Here is a 17,079-nt window from a genome sequence, read left to right as displayed (position 1 = left end):
GACCGTCTCCCACTGACCGTCTCCCACTGACCGTCTCCCACTGCCCGTCCCCCACTGACCCCACTGACCGTCTCCCACATGGACCCAACCGACCGTTCTCCGCAATCACACTTATGTACGGGTTTATCGATCAGCATGATTTGTACAATTTCACTTTTCACGGAACGCAACACCGCATGTCGCCCTCCCCCTCCTCCGTCCCTCCCCACCTGTCATTTTATGCAGTGTCGGCCGTTCTACATTTCCCACACAGGTGTTGGTGTGTGGCAGCAAGATGAAAGCACTCCGATGCGACGGAGGTGTCAGGTGTCGGCACCCCGAGCGTCGCCACCTGCCGTCGGTACCGTCGGCGTCGTCGCGTCAGCACCGTCGGCATCGTCGGTGTTACCCAGGACCCAGACGACGGGCGGCTGCCCTGGGGACCGGCGACGTGTGCTCTATGGCCGTGAGTCGCACCACGTGGAGATTCTCCATACCTGGTGGCTGGTGGAACCAAAAAGAGACGGCTCTTGGCTGCCTTGCGTGGAGCGAGATTCATCAAGTGACAGCCTATCCGGAAAGGTGCGTTTCAGGTTTTCATAAGTGCAGATAATCCCGTTGTCTTAGAAAGCCGTTTTTGCTATGTTCTTAATAAACTATTCCAGTCTTGTAGTCTTGTAATTACGATTACTTGCCATAGGACACAGAACGGATATTTTTTAATGTAATGGCGGGATGGTGCTCTTCTTGAATAAACTAAAGATGTAAGACGTTTCGCCATTCATCAGGTATTTAAACGGGTGAAAGGCGATTGATAAATATATCTCAACGAGACTGATATTCTTTCAATGATGATTGGTAGGCATTTCTTTTTAAGGACTTAGTCTCTTAATGACAATCTGATTATCGCTTTCGTTCGGCAGAATCGACACCAGTCAGCATGGCCCTGGTGCAACATGCCGTCCAACCAAGACAAAGAAGAGGAATGACATATTTCATCTTTCTAGTTGTTCTTTTAGTACCGTCGATATTGTACATGTGCCGACCAACTTTTGATACGAGACATTTTATTTTATCCCAAATGCAGCACAGGCATCTCAGTGACCATAGCGAAAACACCTTTATAAGTGAAAGTAAGTCACCAAGAAATAAGACGATATTGCTTTGGACGACATTTTACGGCAGCCCCGATCCGTGGGAGCTGCTGTTTTATGACACGGTGTCGGGCGGCTGTCCGGTGTCGGGCTGCACTCTGACACACGACCGGGAGCAGCTGGACTCCGCGGACGCCGTGCTGTTCCACCTGCTGGACGTCCAGCTGGAGGATCTGCCGCGGCGGCGGCCGGCCGGCCAGCTGTGGGTGCTGTTCTGTCTCGAGTCGCCCGGCTACCCGCTGGTGCGCCGGCGCCGCCTGGCCCGGCTGAACGGCCTGTTCAACTGGACCATGACGTACCGCTGGGACAGCGACGTGGCCGTGCCGTACGGCCTGGTCCTGCCGCCCGGCCGGCTGCCCCGGGCCGTCAGTGCCGTGCTGCCCCGGCAACCCGCGTTCGCCCGCTACCCTCCGCCGACCGTCAAACGCCGACTGGTGGCCTGGATGGTCAGCAACTGTCGCACGCCCGGCAAACGGGAACGCTATGTCGCCCAGCTGCGCCGGCATATTCAGGTGAGTGGCCCTAAATAGCCGGCTTGTGTGAGAAGTAGGCAACCTTGAATACCGGCCGTAGGATTGATAGACGAGCATGGTCAAGTTTCGGTACGTTTAAACGCCGTTTCAAATTCGAAATAATTATGGAATATTCTTATAGGTAACCGAAGCAGTGCCGAAGCATATAACCGTTTATAGCGAACGGGTTTCTCTAGAACGGATTCTCTTCAGCTTTATAAAGAGCGAGTTACCTATTTTTACTTTATTTTTTTAATGTATATTTTTACGGACTTTTTCTACCTATATGATGCTTTCCACAGCAAAGCAGGTTCCAAGAAAGGATATAGTGGAGGTCGCTCTCGCTAGTACCTAAGCACCAGCCTTCCGTAAACGGATGGACCGCGACAGTCGCTCTCATTCAATTGTCGCCGACATAATCAGGTGAACGGCGCTTCTTGAGGCGAACGTTTACGGGCGGACCATATCTGCTGGCTATCGGTCGTCTCCATCGTGTCACTGCAGCGCATATTCGCTGTTCTGGTGACGGAAAACGTATGATATATACGAGCAAACTGTAAAAAAGTATGTATAATACTCACCTTACTCCATATCCCGGGTCGCCAACGGGGCACCAGCTTACGGCAAACAACATGCGAGCAAACCATAGCACCCGCTGATATCCCGTGTCACTGCTGTCCACAGGTGGACGTATCCGAAGGCTCAGACAGTCCGCTGACCTCCCGTGTTACCGGTATCTACAGTTGGACGTGTTCGCAGATTGAGACAGTCCGCTAACCTCCCGTGTCACTGGTGTGTCCCCAGGTGGACATATACGGCAGCTGTGGCACCCTCAAGTGCGGCCGCTCCGAGTCGGTTCAGCAGCAGCGAAATCACACCAACTTCCCCTGTGAACAGGCCATCACCGACTACAAGTTTTATCTGGCGTTCGAGAACACCCTCTGTCCAGACTACGTCACTGAAAAGTTCTTTCGAACTCTCGCTCTAGGTGAGCTTTAGAACAAAGTTACGATATAACTATGTTTGCGGAGTGATCTTAGAACGTCTATATGCAATAATATACATAGTTATGTACCCATTACTTAGCATAACCTTTGTTAGGCCAGTCGGGTGGCTAAAACAAGACTGACTGATGGGTGTCGGTCCTGGTATTCCGTCTGCAGGAACAGTGCCGGTGGTTTTCGGTGGAGCACAGTACTCCTCACTGGCCCCAGAGGGCAGCTACATCGACGCTCTGCAGTACGAGCCTCGGGAGTTGGCTGAGCTACTACTCTACCTGGACAGAAACGACACCGCCTACCGGGAGCTGTTGCGATGGCAGGCTGACCACCGGGTGGTCAACGCACACCCGCTGAGACCGCTCACGTGCGGCCTGTGCCGGCGGCTGCACGAGCTCCCGGCCGGCGCTGAGGTGGGCGTCCGATACGACCTGCACCGCTGGTATTCCGCCAATCAGTGTCATCAGTGGCGCCCCAGAGGCTGAGGTTCACACGGGACACGGTAATGGAAGCGAAGGAAGTGTTTGGGATATGTCGCCAAAGCTGATGAGGGCCAATACAAACATTTTGTAGTCACTTCCCCGGAAAGTTACGCTGAGCTCTTTCTTCGAACACATTCGCGGTCAATTATCGCATGATATATTGCTGTTTTTAAGTTAACATATCGGTGCCTTTTCTATCGCAAACTTCCTTATGCCGTCGACGTAATTCGAATCAAGAGCATCTCGGACAAAGAAAAGATTGGAACGAAACAACCGCAACAAAGGACAACGCCAATTCGATGATTGCCGATGAATGCCAGTTAGTGAATGCCATTTCCTGTGTATTTGAGTCACATCAGTTGATTTTTACATTGAACGGCTGCGTGTTCATGGACGGATGACAATTTCACTATCAACAAACGAAGTCGCGAGCGATGCACACACGCGGTGGGGCGTCTAGCTGCCTGCCGGAGGCTCGGGCCGGCACTGCAGCTGGTCTGACCGTACCGCCGGACATCGCGACACGGCTAATCCCCGGAAAACACACACGCACAACACAGATCCCTCTGACACCACGGCTCACCGCAACATCTGCACTCCGGCATCCGACTGACCCGACCACTGGTCCCATAGTTGAGTTATATTTCTTTGGACATCTCACCCTCGGGCCGTCGTCGGCAGCGACCTGGCTCAGGAAACAACTGCTCGGGGCGCTCTTTACGGTTCGCCGCGGACCACCGCCCTCCCAGTCCACTCACTTGGTGATAAATATGAGCGCTACCGCTAGAATCACGCCCAGGACGATTACGGAAAGCGAAATGAGCATCACCTTTTTGAATCCGCCACACTTCACCGGTTCTTTCCGCTGCGGCGGCGGCTCGGACGGCGGTACCAGGGACGCCTTGCGAGGGTCGCGGACGGGCAGCTCGCGCGCCGCGCCGTTCTCTGCTCGCACGATCGGCCGCGGTCTCATCATGGGAGGCATGAGGCCGGGAGGCATCATGGGTCTGCCGAGCGCCGAGCCGGGCGGCGCCGGCCGGCCCTTCCGGTCGACCGTCATAGTGGTGAGCGGCGCGTCGGGAGCGTACGCCGAGTGCGGCGTGCCCACGCGCAGCTCGTACAGGCTGGCGGTGCGCGGCGGCGGCGGCAGTGACATGGGCCCGACGGCCAGCGGCGGCGGAGGCGGGCCGTGGTGGTGCACCGGACACGGCTCCCCGTCCCAGGTGATCCCGGCGCCCGGCGGCCCCAGCAGCAGCGGCACAGACTGCGCCGAGCGGATGGTGGGCGGGCCGCCGCCGCCAGCCAACGGCACCAGCTGCACGGCCGGGCCCCTGTCGGACAATACGAACACGTCGTCAGCAACAGTGGCACATAAATACCGCTCCTACACGTAAATACCGCTCTTATATACCGTTGGTCGTAAGTTGCAAACACCTATTACCTCCGGGCATAGCGTTGAAAGGCGATGTCGGGGAGCATACAAGGGAAAGAACGGAAAGTTTTCAGCCCGGCGACGGGTTCTAATCGCACCTAACAGCGGCGTCTCCACCTGTTTGTGTCCATTTAGGCCCACGCGGACCCTCACGTCCGTCAGATCCGCCCCAGGCGGACCCCGAGGGGAGGTCCGTGGTGGGCCCGGTAAGGACCGGGGACGATTAACAGCGAACCGTCTCACGTGCGTACGGGACAAAAACAAACTTCCCACACCGGCCGAATGGCGCCAGCGTCGCGCGACCAGCTTTGCCTTTGGCGCAGACACGGCCACCTTGAGACTGACTTTTCACTTGTTGGAATGAATTGCAAAGCCTCCAACATATTAAATTAAACACCGGCTTTAAATAAGAGTGGGTGCATTTTAAAAAGTGCCAGTTACATTTTAATGTTATCACCGCGCGTAACATTGGTCAAAAGCATGTCAACTAATGCTGTAACCCGTCATCTTTCACGCCTGCCGTCCCGACTCACCGGTGTCGGTCGTGAATGGTGACCTTTGTGTCGCTGGAGCACTCGGAGGAGGCCGAGGTGGAGGCGTCCGTCTCCTGGGGCGGCGGCCGACCCCGGTAGGCCACCGGCGCCGCCTGGCGCGGTGGCCGCTCCGTGTGTGACGTCTGGTCAGAGACGGAGCCCGGGCCGCGGCGGCTCGCCGACTCTGCCGATGGCGCAGGATGCCGCAGGTCAGCTCGGTCGGTCCAGGTCAATGGCAGGATGAATGAACAACTGCGTGAATCATGTGGTTAAAGCTGGGTCTGAATTGTAAAATACCGTCAGGTGATGACGATTTATAGTTAAGACTACCTATCTCATTTATTGTTGGCTCCGACTTCCGAGTGACAGGTCCACTAGGTTAAAACTTTCGCTAAGCAGAGCTTGCTAGACAGTTGAATTGAAAATCGAAGGAGAAGGATTAGTATGTCTAAATTCGCGGACGGTATGCGGTACTCGAAAATCGCGAGAGCTGTTGAAACTGGGAGCTCTAACCTAAACCGGCAGGGACAAGCAGAGTTGTCTGTACTCACCGGACCGGTGCCGGTCGCTGTAGCTCTGGTGCTGGTGGTAGTTCATGTCCCGGTGCTGCCAGGCGATGGGTGTGCGCGCATCTTCGGATGTAGCCGCCTGGGAGCCGGCTCGCCGGCCCCCGCCCCGGTAGTTGGACATCCAGCCGCGGCTGCAACCATTATCAACGTAGTATTGAGCACAGAGAACACCACCGGCGGAAGCTATATCCAATCCAATACGAAGAGCATGCTGAGCATGTCACGCATGTCAATATTTCTTGCGTGTTTACTGTTTATGTTTGGTAAAGGCCGATAACCGTAATAGCCAGAATGACGCGATTGGCTGAGCCCAATCAAACTCCTTTTTTGCTTCCCTAGGGTTGCATGTGCATAATCCATATTGCATATCATATTACCAGTATAGCGCCTTTTGGGGCGACTAACGGAGCGAGCGAGAGGGTGAGCCTTGCACGTGCGAAATTTCGAGGGGGTACCTCCAACTGACTTGTGCACGGCACCCTACTAACCGGTCTCTAGCGATGTGCCAAATTTGAGCACAATCGGCCCAGCCGTTCTCGAGATCTGGAAGCGGCACCCTGCACGTGCGCACGTGCAGAATGGGTCCCAACTGACTTGTGCACGGCACCCTACTAACTGGTCCCTAACCGTGTACCAAATTTGAGCGCCATCGGTCCAGCCGTTCTCGAGATCTGGAAACGACCCCTGCACGTGCGCACGTGCAGCAGCACCCCAACTCTGGCACATGGATATGCAGTGCCTAGTGGGTGCCTACCTACATGCCAACTTTCAGCGCAATCGGCCAAGTAGTTACCGAGATATTGCAACAATTACAAAACTGACACCTCTTCGTTTTGCGCGTGGCACGTGCATAAGGGGTCACCCACATGCATCGGGAATAGTCCAATACTTGGTAGAAGGAATGAAGCTACCCTACAAAAATAACCCCGTGTAAATCGGTCAAGTGGTTGCTGAGATATAAGCCTCGCAAAAGCGCCGGCCGGCCGGCCGGCCGCTCATACTAAGAAATTTCCGTTAATCTAAGGAAAGACTACGCTCGCTTCGCTCGCTCCGTAATTATTGTATCTAGATTCTAGATGCTGTCATTCGAAACGCAAGTTATCCCACAGGACGGAGCCGGGCGCCGCTGGTGCTAGCCACCGCTGCTGCGCTGCAGTCTCCATCAGCTGACCGCGGCCAGCGGGTTAGCTGCTTGTGACCCGTCGCAGTCTCCCCACTCAACGCGCGGCGACCGGTTGCGACCGGGGCTGCCGCAGTGAGGCTAGATGAGGCTTCAAGGGCTGGGGAGTGGGGGGGGGGGGGGGGGGGGCTCATGATGCCAAGAGATAAAGTGGCTCTCCCTACAATGGGGCCTCGATGACCGATGTCAGCGAATCTTTCCGCCATTATGCACAGCCGGAATGAGACCGTTTCGTAGCTTTTCACCTATATACACAAGCTGTATTGAGGCTGTTTTGCTGCTGGTCCATGGTCAGCAGCACACAAAAATACCTGTAATTACGCATACAGCACATAGGAACGGTCGTTGGACACACTGGAACAGCTGAATTCGACAAAAATCGGAGATGGTTTAGCCGGTAGCAAGTCACACTCCTTCGGGTCCTTCCCAATGGAAAGTTATTTCACTGATAGCGGCCGATCCCCGAGAAGCCCAGGTCTGACCCGAACACCGGAATGTGGCCATCGGCCATGTCATGTCGGTGATGAATCGGCTTTTAGATGGCGCTCCGGCTGCGCAAAGCTATTTCGTGTCACGCCATTTCAGACGTGTACGCCAACAGATCTGTAGGCACCGTTTTAGATGAGCCAAAGAAAGAGGACACTATCCACAAAATCGATTCGCGAGTTAGATTTTTTGCAATGGGTACCTACTTATGCGAGATATCGACGCTAGATACCTAATGCACCTTCGGAGGAGGGTGCATTGACACCTTGTAAAGACTAACGCACGATAATGCGATTTCAAGGGACGGATTCCCAAAAGTCTGGAAATCCCATCTCGCCGCTCACACCATTGTCCAATAACAATTCCATGGATGCCAGAGACCGTCTATTGGTCCTCGGCAGCGCATTCATTACATTCACAACTGGTGCGAGGCTGACCCTGCCTGACGCGTCTCTCCACTGCCGAGACCGGTTGCTTTGATGTCGCGCCCTCCGTGGGCTGGCTTCCCGGGCTGTAACGTGAGTTGTCCTCCTGGACTGTAGCCTGTCCCTCCGTCGGTAGCCTCTCTGGCTTCCGTGTCCCTCCCCATCTTAGGTTGACCACTAGGGCTGCTTTGCAGCTCAGTGGGCTGATCTTCCGAGCTGCCCTGCCCCTCCGTGGAATGACCTCTCGAGCTGCACCCTGCCCCTCCGTGGGATGACCTCCCGGGCTGCCGTGCTATGCCGCGCCCTCCGTCAGATACCTTCTCGATCTGCGCCCTGCCTTTCCATGAGCTGACATGAAGGGCTGCCGTGCCGCACAGTGGGCTGATCTCTACGGCTGTTATGCAGCACAGTGGGCTGATCTATCGAGCTACACCCTGTCCCTCAGTGGGCTGCGCCCTGCCCTCCGCGGCTGACGGCCACTCCCGGCGGCCGGCCGGGCTCGACACGGTCAGCGGGCGGCGTTTGACCGCGGAACGGCCCACCAGCGGCGGCCGAGTTTAATGACCTCGGCGCCGGCCAGTCTGTCACGGCTGGTGGCATCTCCGTCACGTCCGGCGTGATAAAAGCACTCACACGCATACACAATACACATAAACCATATGCAAACGCCTGCGTGAAAGCAGTGGACAAAGTATACGAATCTACAATCTGTGATGACAAAAGTTTTGCTCACCTGTCGGTTCAGCAGGCAGTGACTGACGTGTCGTGCAGGTACCGGTTGAAGACACGATATTCACTAGCTCCGGTCCACACAGCCGCCGTCCACTGACGTGGCGTCTGTCCGACACTGAGCACAGCTCCTCCACGACCCTCGGCGCGGCCCCAGCTGCCAGTCCGCGGCCGGCCCCCTCCCAGTGACGCGTCTTCTCACCGCGGAATGAGCAGCGCCGCGCGGCTGCAGCGCTCCGGTCAGCGGCGCTTCTCGGCCGCGTCTGACGGCGAGTCTCGGCCGCGCCTGACGCCGCTCCTGGCGCCGCCGCTGCGGCTCAGTTCAATAACACGCAGCCGGTATGAGGTATGGTGGCGCTGCCTCCAGCGCACCGGCCCGCCGCGCTCGCCCGCTCATCAAAACAGCCCCGTCTCGGCCGGCCGCGCGGTCATGGAGCGAGGTAGGAATGCGATAAGGGAAAGGGTCCGACAATCAGCAAACCCAGCTCATTAAAGTGCTTTTGCGAACATTTTCTGGCGTCATACTTGCGGTGAATTTGTAACGCTGGCGCGTTCATTTTCCAAGCGGACGCCGGCTCCCGGCCGCGGCACACCAAGCCAAAGATTGCCAACCGGCTCCATCAAAATTCAAAACCAAGATATACACTAGCAGCGAGGACGGCTCCTCTCCGACCAACAATTTCAGCCGGGGACGGGGCCAGGCGCGAAGGAGGGCAGCTGCAAAGACACAACTATTTAGGCCATGGAAGGGGAGCGGGCCACTGCTCCCACTCTAATCTCCGAAGCGTGAGCGGCCGGCCATGCCGTCTGGCGCCCGACCCTTTTCATAAACAGGATCATCAGTCGTCCGGCGGCCGACCCCAGCCACCTGCGTGCGCCGCACGACGCACACACAATGCACAGAGGATCAGCATCTGTCCAGGCCCGGCTCTCTCACGGCAGCTGACATCCAAAAATAACTGGCAATTCCACCGATGACCGTCCGACGACCATGAGAAAATTCCGACCGGACTCAACAGAACAACATTCTGAAAGGGTAGCACACGACAGCGCTACGTTCAATTGATCCGCCGGGCCATCACTGAAAGAAGGGAGTGGAGACCGGCCCCGATTTGTAAGTAGAAAAACAGAAAGGGAAGCAGGGACCGAGCCGGACATGTGCGCCATCGAAAACACGGGGCCACCTCGAAAGCACGCAGTGACGGGAACATAACACCAGAGCGCACCTGCTTTGGCGACGCTCGCCATGGGAAAGAGGTCATCTTTCGGCCCCCTACCCGCACCCCACCAGACGGCCGGCGTCGGCTTCAGTTGACCCGGACACGCGTGCCATTCAAAAACACGCGATCACCTGGAAGGCACGCAGTGGCAGGAGCATAACACCAGGAACCGTCACCGGGCAAGCAGGGCGCAGCTGTTTTCGGCACCGGCCGCCGTGCGAAATGGGTCATCTCTCGACTCCCACACCCTCCCCCCCCCCCACCAGACGGCCGGCGTCGGCCTGCGATCACCATCGGCATGGAGGGCACGTCTGGCAGGGCGGGCATCGGGGGAGAGGGGGAGCTAAAAGAAGAAAAGTATTGCTATTTCAGGCCGCTCGGTATTAATCAAGGACTCCGCCGAATTCCGGGACATGGAGCACCATTATGCGGTGACCCATATGCAGCTGGACCGCCGCTCCGCCTCTCCCCATCCTCCGCGACCGGCGTCAGGAGTGCGTCTGAGGCTCGAATGGAAGATGGAAATGTGGGCGGAGCTACGACACCATGGCAGCTGGCCCTGAGGTTACATTTTTGTGGGAAGGGGTGGGAGCTTATGAGTTCCCACCTATCAGAGAAAGGAAAATTCGAAATAGGAGGAGCACCGTTGAAGACAAAATATCACCATGACTACGGCCCCCGGAGGGCGCGCTGCAAAAGTTGGACGATTTAACCCGCGCGGGGCTGGGGTCTCCAGCCGAACGCGCGGGGCTGGGGGGGGGTAAATTTTACCCCCCCTGTTATCTCCCGAACTAATGGTCCGATTTGGAAAATTCAAACGCCAATCGAAAGCTCTCATCACGAACTACTAAAAACATGTACTTAATTTAAAGTTTGAGGTCAAGGTCAAGGTCAGGTCAAGGGTACAAATTGCAAGTTTCTACAGTATCGGCCTTGCACCGTAGTTACCGAAGAATGGAGTCATGGACTGAGACTGATCGCCCAAAACGTGTTCTTAGGCTACCAAGACAATATTTGTTGCATACAATATCATTCAGAGGTCAAGGTCAAGGTCAGGTCAGGTCAGGTCAGGTCACCAAAAAACAAAATATAGAAAAGGGCATGTGCGACACATGTTTTATGGGTCATTTTACTCATAGAATTCAATAGGCACACTCAATAAGTGATATGGACCACCTCTGGATGAATTTCAGGTCAAGGTCAGGTCAAGGTCAGGTCAAGTGAGGTCAAATTTTGAAGTTGGTTGTTAAGGCCTAAAGAGGTGTCTATCTGATGCAGTTTTTCACGGCGAATCGAATGGTGCTATTTTTGTTTCCGTACGAGGTCTAGAACTTCCAAAAAAGTCATTTTTCAAAAATTTTGTGTGTCGTGACGTCATAAAATTTTGAATAACTCCCACATTTTTGAACCGATTCTTCTAAAATTTGGTATGTAGGTGCACATAGACCACTTCTATGACATATATTCCGGTTTTTTCGATAGACTCAAAATTTTGGATTTTATAATGATTTTCCAAAAAAAGTTAGTTTTTTGAAAAAATTTAGGCCAAAATCCAAAATTTTCAAAAAACCGAGATAGCCATTTGATAGACAAAGTAAAATTACGTATAACCTTTTTTGTTACGTCTTGATTCCTTTAAAAATGAAGATGTTAGCGGCGTTTGAACTTTTGCCGTTTTTTAGGCGAAAATGGCGAACATGACGTCACTAAAACGTCAATTTCTCAAAATTTTTTCCGACGGATTTCGCTCAAATTTTCAGGGAATGTGTCAAATTGATGTAAGAAAAGGTACTAAAAGTTTGGCGGCGCTGCGCGCCGCCGTTTTTGAGATATCGCAAAAATTCGCGAGGGGGGGTAAAATTTACCCCCCCCCAGCCCCGCGCGGGTTAAAGCTCAAATCCAGGGTCAAACTGATGGAAACATGAACCTTTTTGGCAAGAAATACAACCGATATCGACAGAAAAGGGGCGGAGCGAAGTTGAGGATTCAGAAGATGGCCCGAGGAGGCGGCGAGAGGGATACAAAAAGGGCAGAAAAGAGAGAGGAGGGGCCTCAGGACAACAAGGACAGACAGAGACAGTGGAGCACAGTCGAGTCGGTGGTGACGCAAGAGGTGGACGGGTCGGCGCCGTCTGGCGCCTGCCCTCATCTCTATCTCTCCGGTCATGGCCAGCTTCCCGCCGCCGGCTCGACGACCCAGAGGGCTGACGCCAGTAAACAAGTAAGTCCCTGCACGGGAGCCAAGACCTGCTCGCCGGTCACATTCGCAGTCTGCGCCGGTACCACGCCTCGTCTGCTCGTCTCAATCTCTCGTCATTCAACGGTCAGCTCAGCGCCACCCAGCCAGCCATTGTAGCAAATTTGGCACCCAGCACCAAAAGGTCAGCACTGGTGGCACAAGTCTGCTCAGCCCATCTTTTCCTTATCATGTGCCCTGTTTGCCGCCCTGGTCTCTCTCTCTCCCTGAGGTGATTAATCCGGCCTTATTGGTTACTGATGGATCTGATTAGAGGGGACAGTAGAATAGGTGTGAGTGTATGTGAGTGTGGTGGGTGGGGATAATCGATGGGTTCATTAGCAGGGTCACAGGGGAGGCGTGCCCTGACACAGGTGGCACTGTGGCGTGGCGTCGTGGTCGGGCTCTGCTCCGCTCATCAGAGGTGCTCCCCGGGTTAATCTCTGAGGGGGGGGGGGGGGGAAGAATGCTCTCTGTCTGCGCGTGTTAATTATCTGACTGGCCTATCGTCCGGCCTCCGGGTTTGATTGCAGTTAGTTACTTTGGTTTGCCATTCGTACCACCAGCTCTTAGGGAAATAGGTTATTAGCGCTGTTATCTTAAATTTGATATCGATTTCTCTTTATAATTGGTCGGTGTAAAGTCTTTGGCTAATTTGATCTCTTCGCCTTTGTGAATAAAACCGGGAATAGTGGAACGATTCTTTCAGAGTTAATTGGGAAATGAGATCACAAATGGGGAGCGATCGGGGAGTTTAAACACGTTTATGGTGGGGCCGGGACACTTCAGTGAGCCTTGCAGGTGACAAGACTGGGGGAATATGGTGTGGGTATCAACAGGACACATGATGGGTCCACTAATCACGAGGATTCCGGCGGCGAAAATGATTTGTCTCACATCAACGTCTGTGCTAGCGATACGGCTGAACCGGCCGGCCGGTCGGCTGATCACTGGTGACGTATAGTTCAGTGATGGTGGTTCCGTAGTTAAGTTTCCCAGCATTTAAATGATTTTTTTTTGTTCTGTTTATTTTGTTCGGGTTCCAGTTAATTTATACCTCGTTGCGACTTATCGTCAGTCCATTATCGTCATTTACCGGCCTTCATTTCGGATATCTCAGGTTAATTTCGGTTTAGAATCAGTAGCTCACACCTCAGACTTATCTGATCAGCTAATAATTTGTTTTATGCAGCATCTGTTAGGTCCTTATTTTCAAATAGTTTGAAATAATCTACGTGCCATGACGCTGTACTTTGTGTTTTGCCGTTTCTTTATTGTGGTTTTAATAACGTAAGTGAAATAGACGTGCTTGCGGTTAATTTTAAACTGTAATTATAGTTCGTTCTCCAAAGTAAAGTAGAACGTTTGATAGGAAGCAATCCGACTTATTCTTATAATTCATGAATAGCTCGATATCGCCTCGATCGACTTACAGAATTGCTTTGCGTTCAGATTCCTTACGACACGGCAAAATGCAGTAGTACGCTTCACATTTATATCATTAGCTGTCCTGGTGATTAAGTTATAGGATTATCCAAGGAAAGAATAGGAACAATCGCGTGCCATTAATCACTCAACCCGCGGCCGGGTGGCGACGGTCAGCTGCGCTCTCGGAAGGAATGCGGGGGGGGGGCGGTCTGCCGCATGGGAAGGGATCAGACGGGCCGGGCGGAGCGGCGGATTAGCGAGTCGGAGCGGGACGGACGGCCGGGCGCGCGTCGGGAGCGTGTCGGGGCCGTGCTAGGTCAGTGACAAGCAATTAGTTACGCTGTCAAAGAACGGTTGAACATGGACTTTTGTTTGTAAAGGAGGAGATCAATGCAGTTAGTTGTTAATTAGGGCATTATATTAGTTGAGAATCGTCTGGATAATCAGGTTAAACCCGAGGATCATTCAAGTCATCTAGCATTTAACGGATACTAAAGTTGATCCATTTCACAGTGCATTCAAGTATGTGTATAAATAATCGACACCGCCACCTTCCAACCTGTGGTCCTCGTCCAGTCGATCGATAAGTCGTCTGTCTGTCTGTCTGTCTGTCTGTCTGTCTGTCTGTCTGTCTGTCTGTCTGTCTGTCTGTCTGTCTGTCTGTCTGTCTGTCTGTCTGTCTGTCTGTCTGTCTGTCTGTCTGTCTGTCTCTCTGTCTCTCTGTCAGCCCATCTGTCTGTCGGTCTGGCCTGTCAGTCTGTCAGTCTGTCGGTCTGCCGGTCTGTTTGTTTGTCTGCCTGTCTGCCGGACTGTCTGTCTATCTGGCTGTTTGCTAGTCCGACGGTCGATCAGTCCGTCGATCAGTCTGCCGGTGGTTTAGTCGGTCGGTCGGACAATCATGTCGGTCTGCCAGCCCTTTCGTCTGTTTATTCGTCAGATTGCACGTCATCCAGTCGGTGAGAGAGTCGACCTGTCTCGCTAGCCACCCCGTCGGTTTGTCGGTCCAATTGTCTGCACGTGCTTCTGTCAAATGGGTTAGATTGTCGGTCCGTGGATTTGTCAAAATGTCGGTCGGTGTGTATGGCGACCGTACATGAATGTCTGGTTGTCTGGCTCCCCTTCCCTGCAGTTAGCCCTTCCCTAAAACCGCTCACATCATCCACTTCCCTCGTCTCTCTCTCTCTCTCTCTCTCTCTCTCTCTCTCTCTCTCTCTCTCTCTCTCTCTCTCTCTCTCTCTCTCTCTATCTCTCTCTCTCTCTCTCTCTCTCTCTCTCTCTCTTTCTCTCTCTCTTTCTCTCTCCCTCTCTCTCCCCCTCTCTCTCTCTTCCCCCCCCCTCTCTCTCTCTCTCTCTCTCTATCTCTCTCTCCTTTATCTTTCGACTTCCCATTCATTTTGCCCGGAAAGGTCCCTCCATTGCGAGTGGTGTCGATTGTTTACATAACACGAGAGGAATCACGATTGTAAACGATCAGTACGATAGGTGTCCAGCGCGCCGCACTCATAATAGCATGTCGCCGCGGTAGACGGAAGCGGTCCCCGCAGTCGAGCAGAAACCGCGCCGGGCCGGCGCCCGCGCCGATAATCCTCACCGTCCGCTCGGTTCACGGCGGCGTCAGGGTCATTAACGCATACCAGCCGACCGGCGCCGGGACAGGGTACACCGCCGTCTGGTCGGGGAGACCCCAAGAGGGGAGCAGCGGACGGCCGTGCTGTATGGACGGCTAGTGGCGGCTCCAGTGGCGCAGTTGGTAAGGCGTCGGTTCTGTGGTCGGGAGGACCCGGGTTCGACCCCCGGTGCCGCCCGGCTTCCGGACTGGCGTCCCCAACTGTGTCACTGGGGGGTGGGGTGGGCTCCCGCCTTGCACCGTAGCCCTGAGGAGGAGCAGGAGCCCTCCCATAAATGGGAAAACATCCCGTGTGGAGGACGAGGAATAAATAAATAAATAAATAAATAAATAGTGACTCCAGTCCAGTTAGCCCGCTGCCGAGTTCGCTGCCGAGCTGGCCGACCGAGTTGACAGGTGGTCCAGCGTGACGGTCACCCCTGAGTGACGTCACTATGGCCCGGGTGACGCACGTCACCGATCGTCGCCAAATATGCTCTGCGCGCCACCCCGTGGCGTAAAAGAGCATCACTCCTTCCTGGAGACGGTCCAGAGGACCACCCTATACAGACGGGCATGGCGCCCCGCGCCATTCTCAAGCAGAAGGCAGCCGCCCGACCCCAGCGAGTGGTCACTAAAGGGGATTAACTGCCAGCGGGGAGCAGGGCCCGTCTCAGAGGGGCGGCGGTGGTGCGTTATGGGCAGCTACTGGTTCTATCCCAGTAAAGGGCTGCAAAGCTCACTGCAGAGCTGGCCGATCGCTGTCAGGGGCGTGACATCTGCCCTCAGGCAATGTGAAGGGAGATTTTGTCGATCGGTGCCCTCCGGGGCTATGCAGGCCGCTCCAATTGTGCACTTGACGGGTGCTATAGCCCCGGCCCACGCGTGCTCTCCCGGACCGCGCCCACTATTCATGGTGACCAAGGAACTCACGTCGATCACCCTCGTGACGTCATGGGCCTAATGCCAACAGTGCCCTCAGATGAGTGACGTCATAGGCCCGGAGCCCTCGGTACGTCGGGCTAATCGTGCCATTCATATGCATTTACATTGGAGAGTAGGAAAAGGACTCGTTTGGAACCTTTGATGACGTCATCGGAACTACTCTTGCCGTGACCATCGATGAGTGACGTCATTGACACAGGACTCTCGACATGCCGGGGCAGGGTGCACCATTCATACGCGCGCGCTTCTGAGAACAGTAAAAGTATCATTCCGACCCTTTGATGACGTCATTGATTCCAGTTCGAAACCCGGTTCGGCGACCGATGCGCGTAGGGCCCTGCTTTCTTAGATTCTGTGTCGGTAGCAGTGGTAACTTTAGTATGTTAAGGGCGAACATGATCGTAGTTTTGTTTTTTATGTTTTTTATGTTTTTTTTAAGGATGGGATACTCTAGGAGGGATTACGAGCTAAGTATAGGATAAAGGATACAGATATGGGATACATTGGTTGGCGTAATGTTTAGGGGCTGCGAGGCTGTCTATGCATGTGACACCCCTGTGTGTGATAAGCCCACCGACGCGACTACTTAACTGATGAGAAATGGGAGTGGGGGAGGAGAGTTTAAATTAAGCTATTGAATGACTAAACTATGGTAAATGTATGTCAGTGCTCGTTTAAGTTGGTATCGAATCAGAACGAGATTACAGTTCATAGGGAAGGTTATAGAGAGCCAAGGTAGTAAAAGGGTAGGAAGGCCGGTCTAATGGGGGGTACAGGTCGGGTACGAGTAAGGCCACCGGGAGGTCAGGACGTTAGGTTTCTGGGCCAAGAGGAGGTCGGGGAGTTACGGTTACAATTCAGGTGTATGAGACGAGGAAGTATTAAATTTGGTTATTGTGTGCTGAACACTAAGGAGATCGGCTCTGTTGGCTTGTTTCGTAGGTTCTCCGTCCTAAGGTAGTTAGATATAAATAATTTCGTTTACTTGATTATTTTGTGCGCGTTTTACTCTGAGTCATTTCGAGATAAACGCATTTCGGGCAAAGGTTCAACATCATTCAGTAGACAGTGACGACGACCCAAGTGACTCAAACAACATGCTCTTACGTTTGAATGATCTGGCTCGTCAAATGCCCCTCTGGATGTTTCTACGGCGTAAGTCGGG

General features: G+C 53.9%; 2 protein-coding genes across 2 annotated transcripts; one reads left to right on the top strand and one right to left on the bottom strand.

Moving 5' to 3' along the window:
- Positions 1-1,123: 1,123 nt before the first annotated feature.
- LOC122384173 (alpha-(1,3)-fucosyltransferase C-like) lies at positions 1,124-3,238 on the top strand (the record flags this gene model as incomplete). Its single annotated transcript, XM_043371253.1, has 3 exons — positions 1,124-1,645; positions 2,450-2,633; positions 2,809-3,238. Coding segments are annotated over 3 exons (1,026 nt in total), but the record flags the coding sequence as incomplete, so codon positions are not given.
- Positions 3,239-3,449: 211 nt separating this feature from the next.
- LOC122384220 (wiskott-Aldrich syndrome protein family member 2-like) lies at positions 3,450-8,760 on the bottom strand. Its single transcript, XM_043371355.1, has 4 exons — positions 8,484-8,760; positions 5,642-5,790; positions 5,091-5,274; positions 3,450-4,456 (listed from the first exon to the last, which is right to left on the bottom strand). The coding sequence occupies exons 2-4, from the start codon at positions 5,778-5,780 to the stop codon at positions 3,880-3,882; spliced, it is 900 nt and encodes a 299-aa protein (XP_043227290.1). The 5' UTR covers positions 5,781-5,790; positions 8,484-8,760; the 3' UTR covers positions 3,450-3,879.
- Between the last annotated feature and the right edge of the window lie 8,319 nt (positions 8,761-17,079).

The sequence above is a fragment of the Amphibalanus amphitrite genome, unplaced genomic scaffold (assembly GCF_019059575.1).
Source record: "Amphibalanus amphitrite isolate SeventyFive unplaced genomic scaffold, NRLGWU_Aamphi_draft 000183F_arrow, whole genome shotgun sequence".
NCBI lineage: Eukaryota > Metazoa > Arthropoda > Thecostraca > Balanomorpha > Balanidae > Amphibalanus > Amphibalanus amphitrite.
This window is presented reverse-complemented; position numbering and strand designations above follow the sequence as displayed.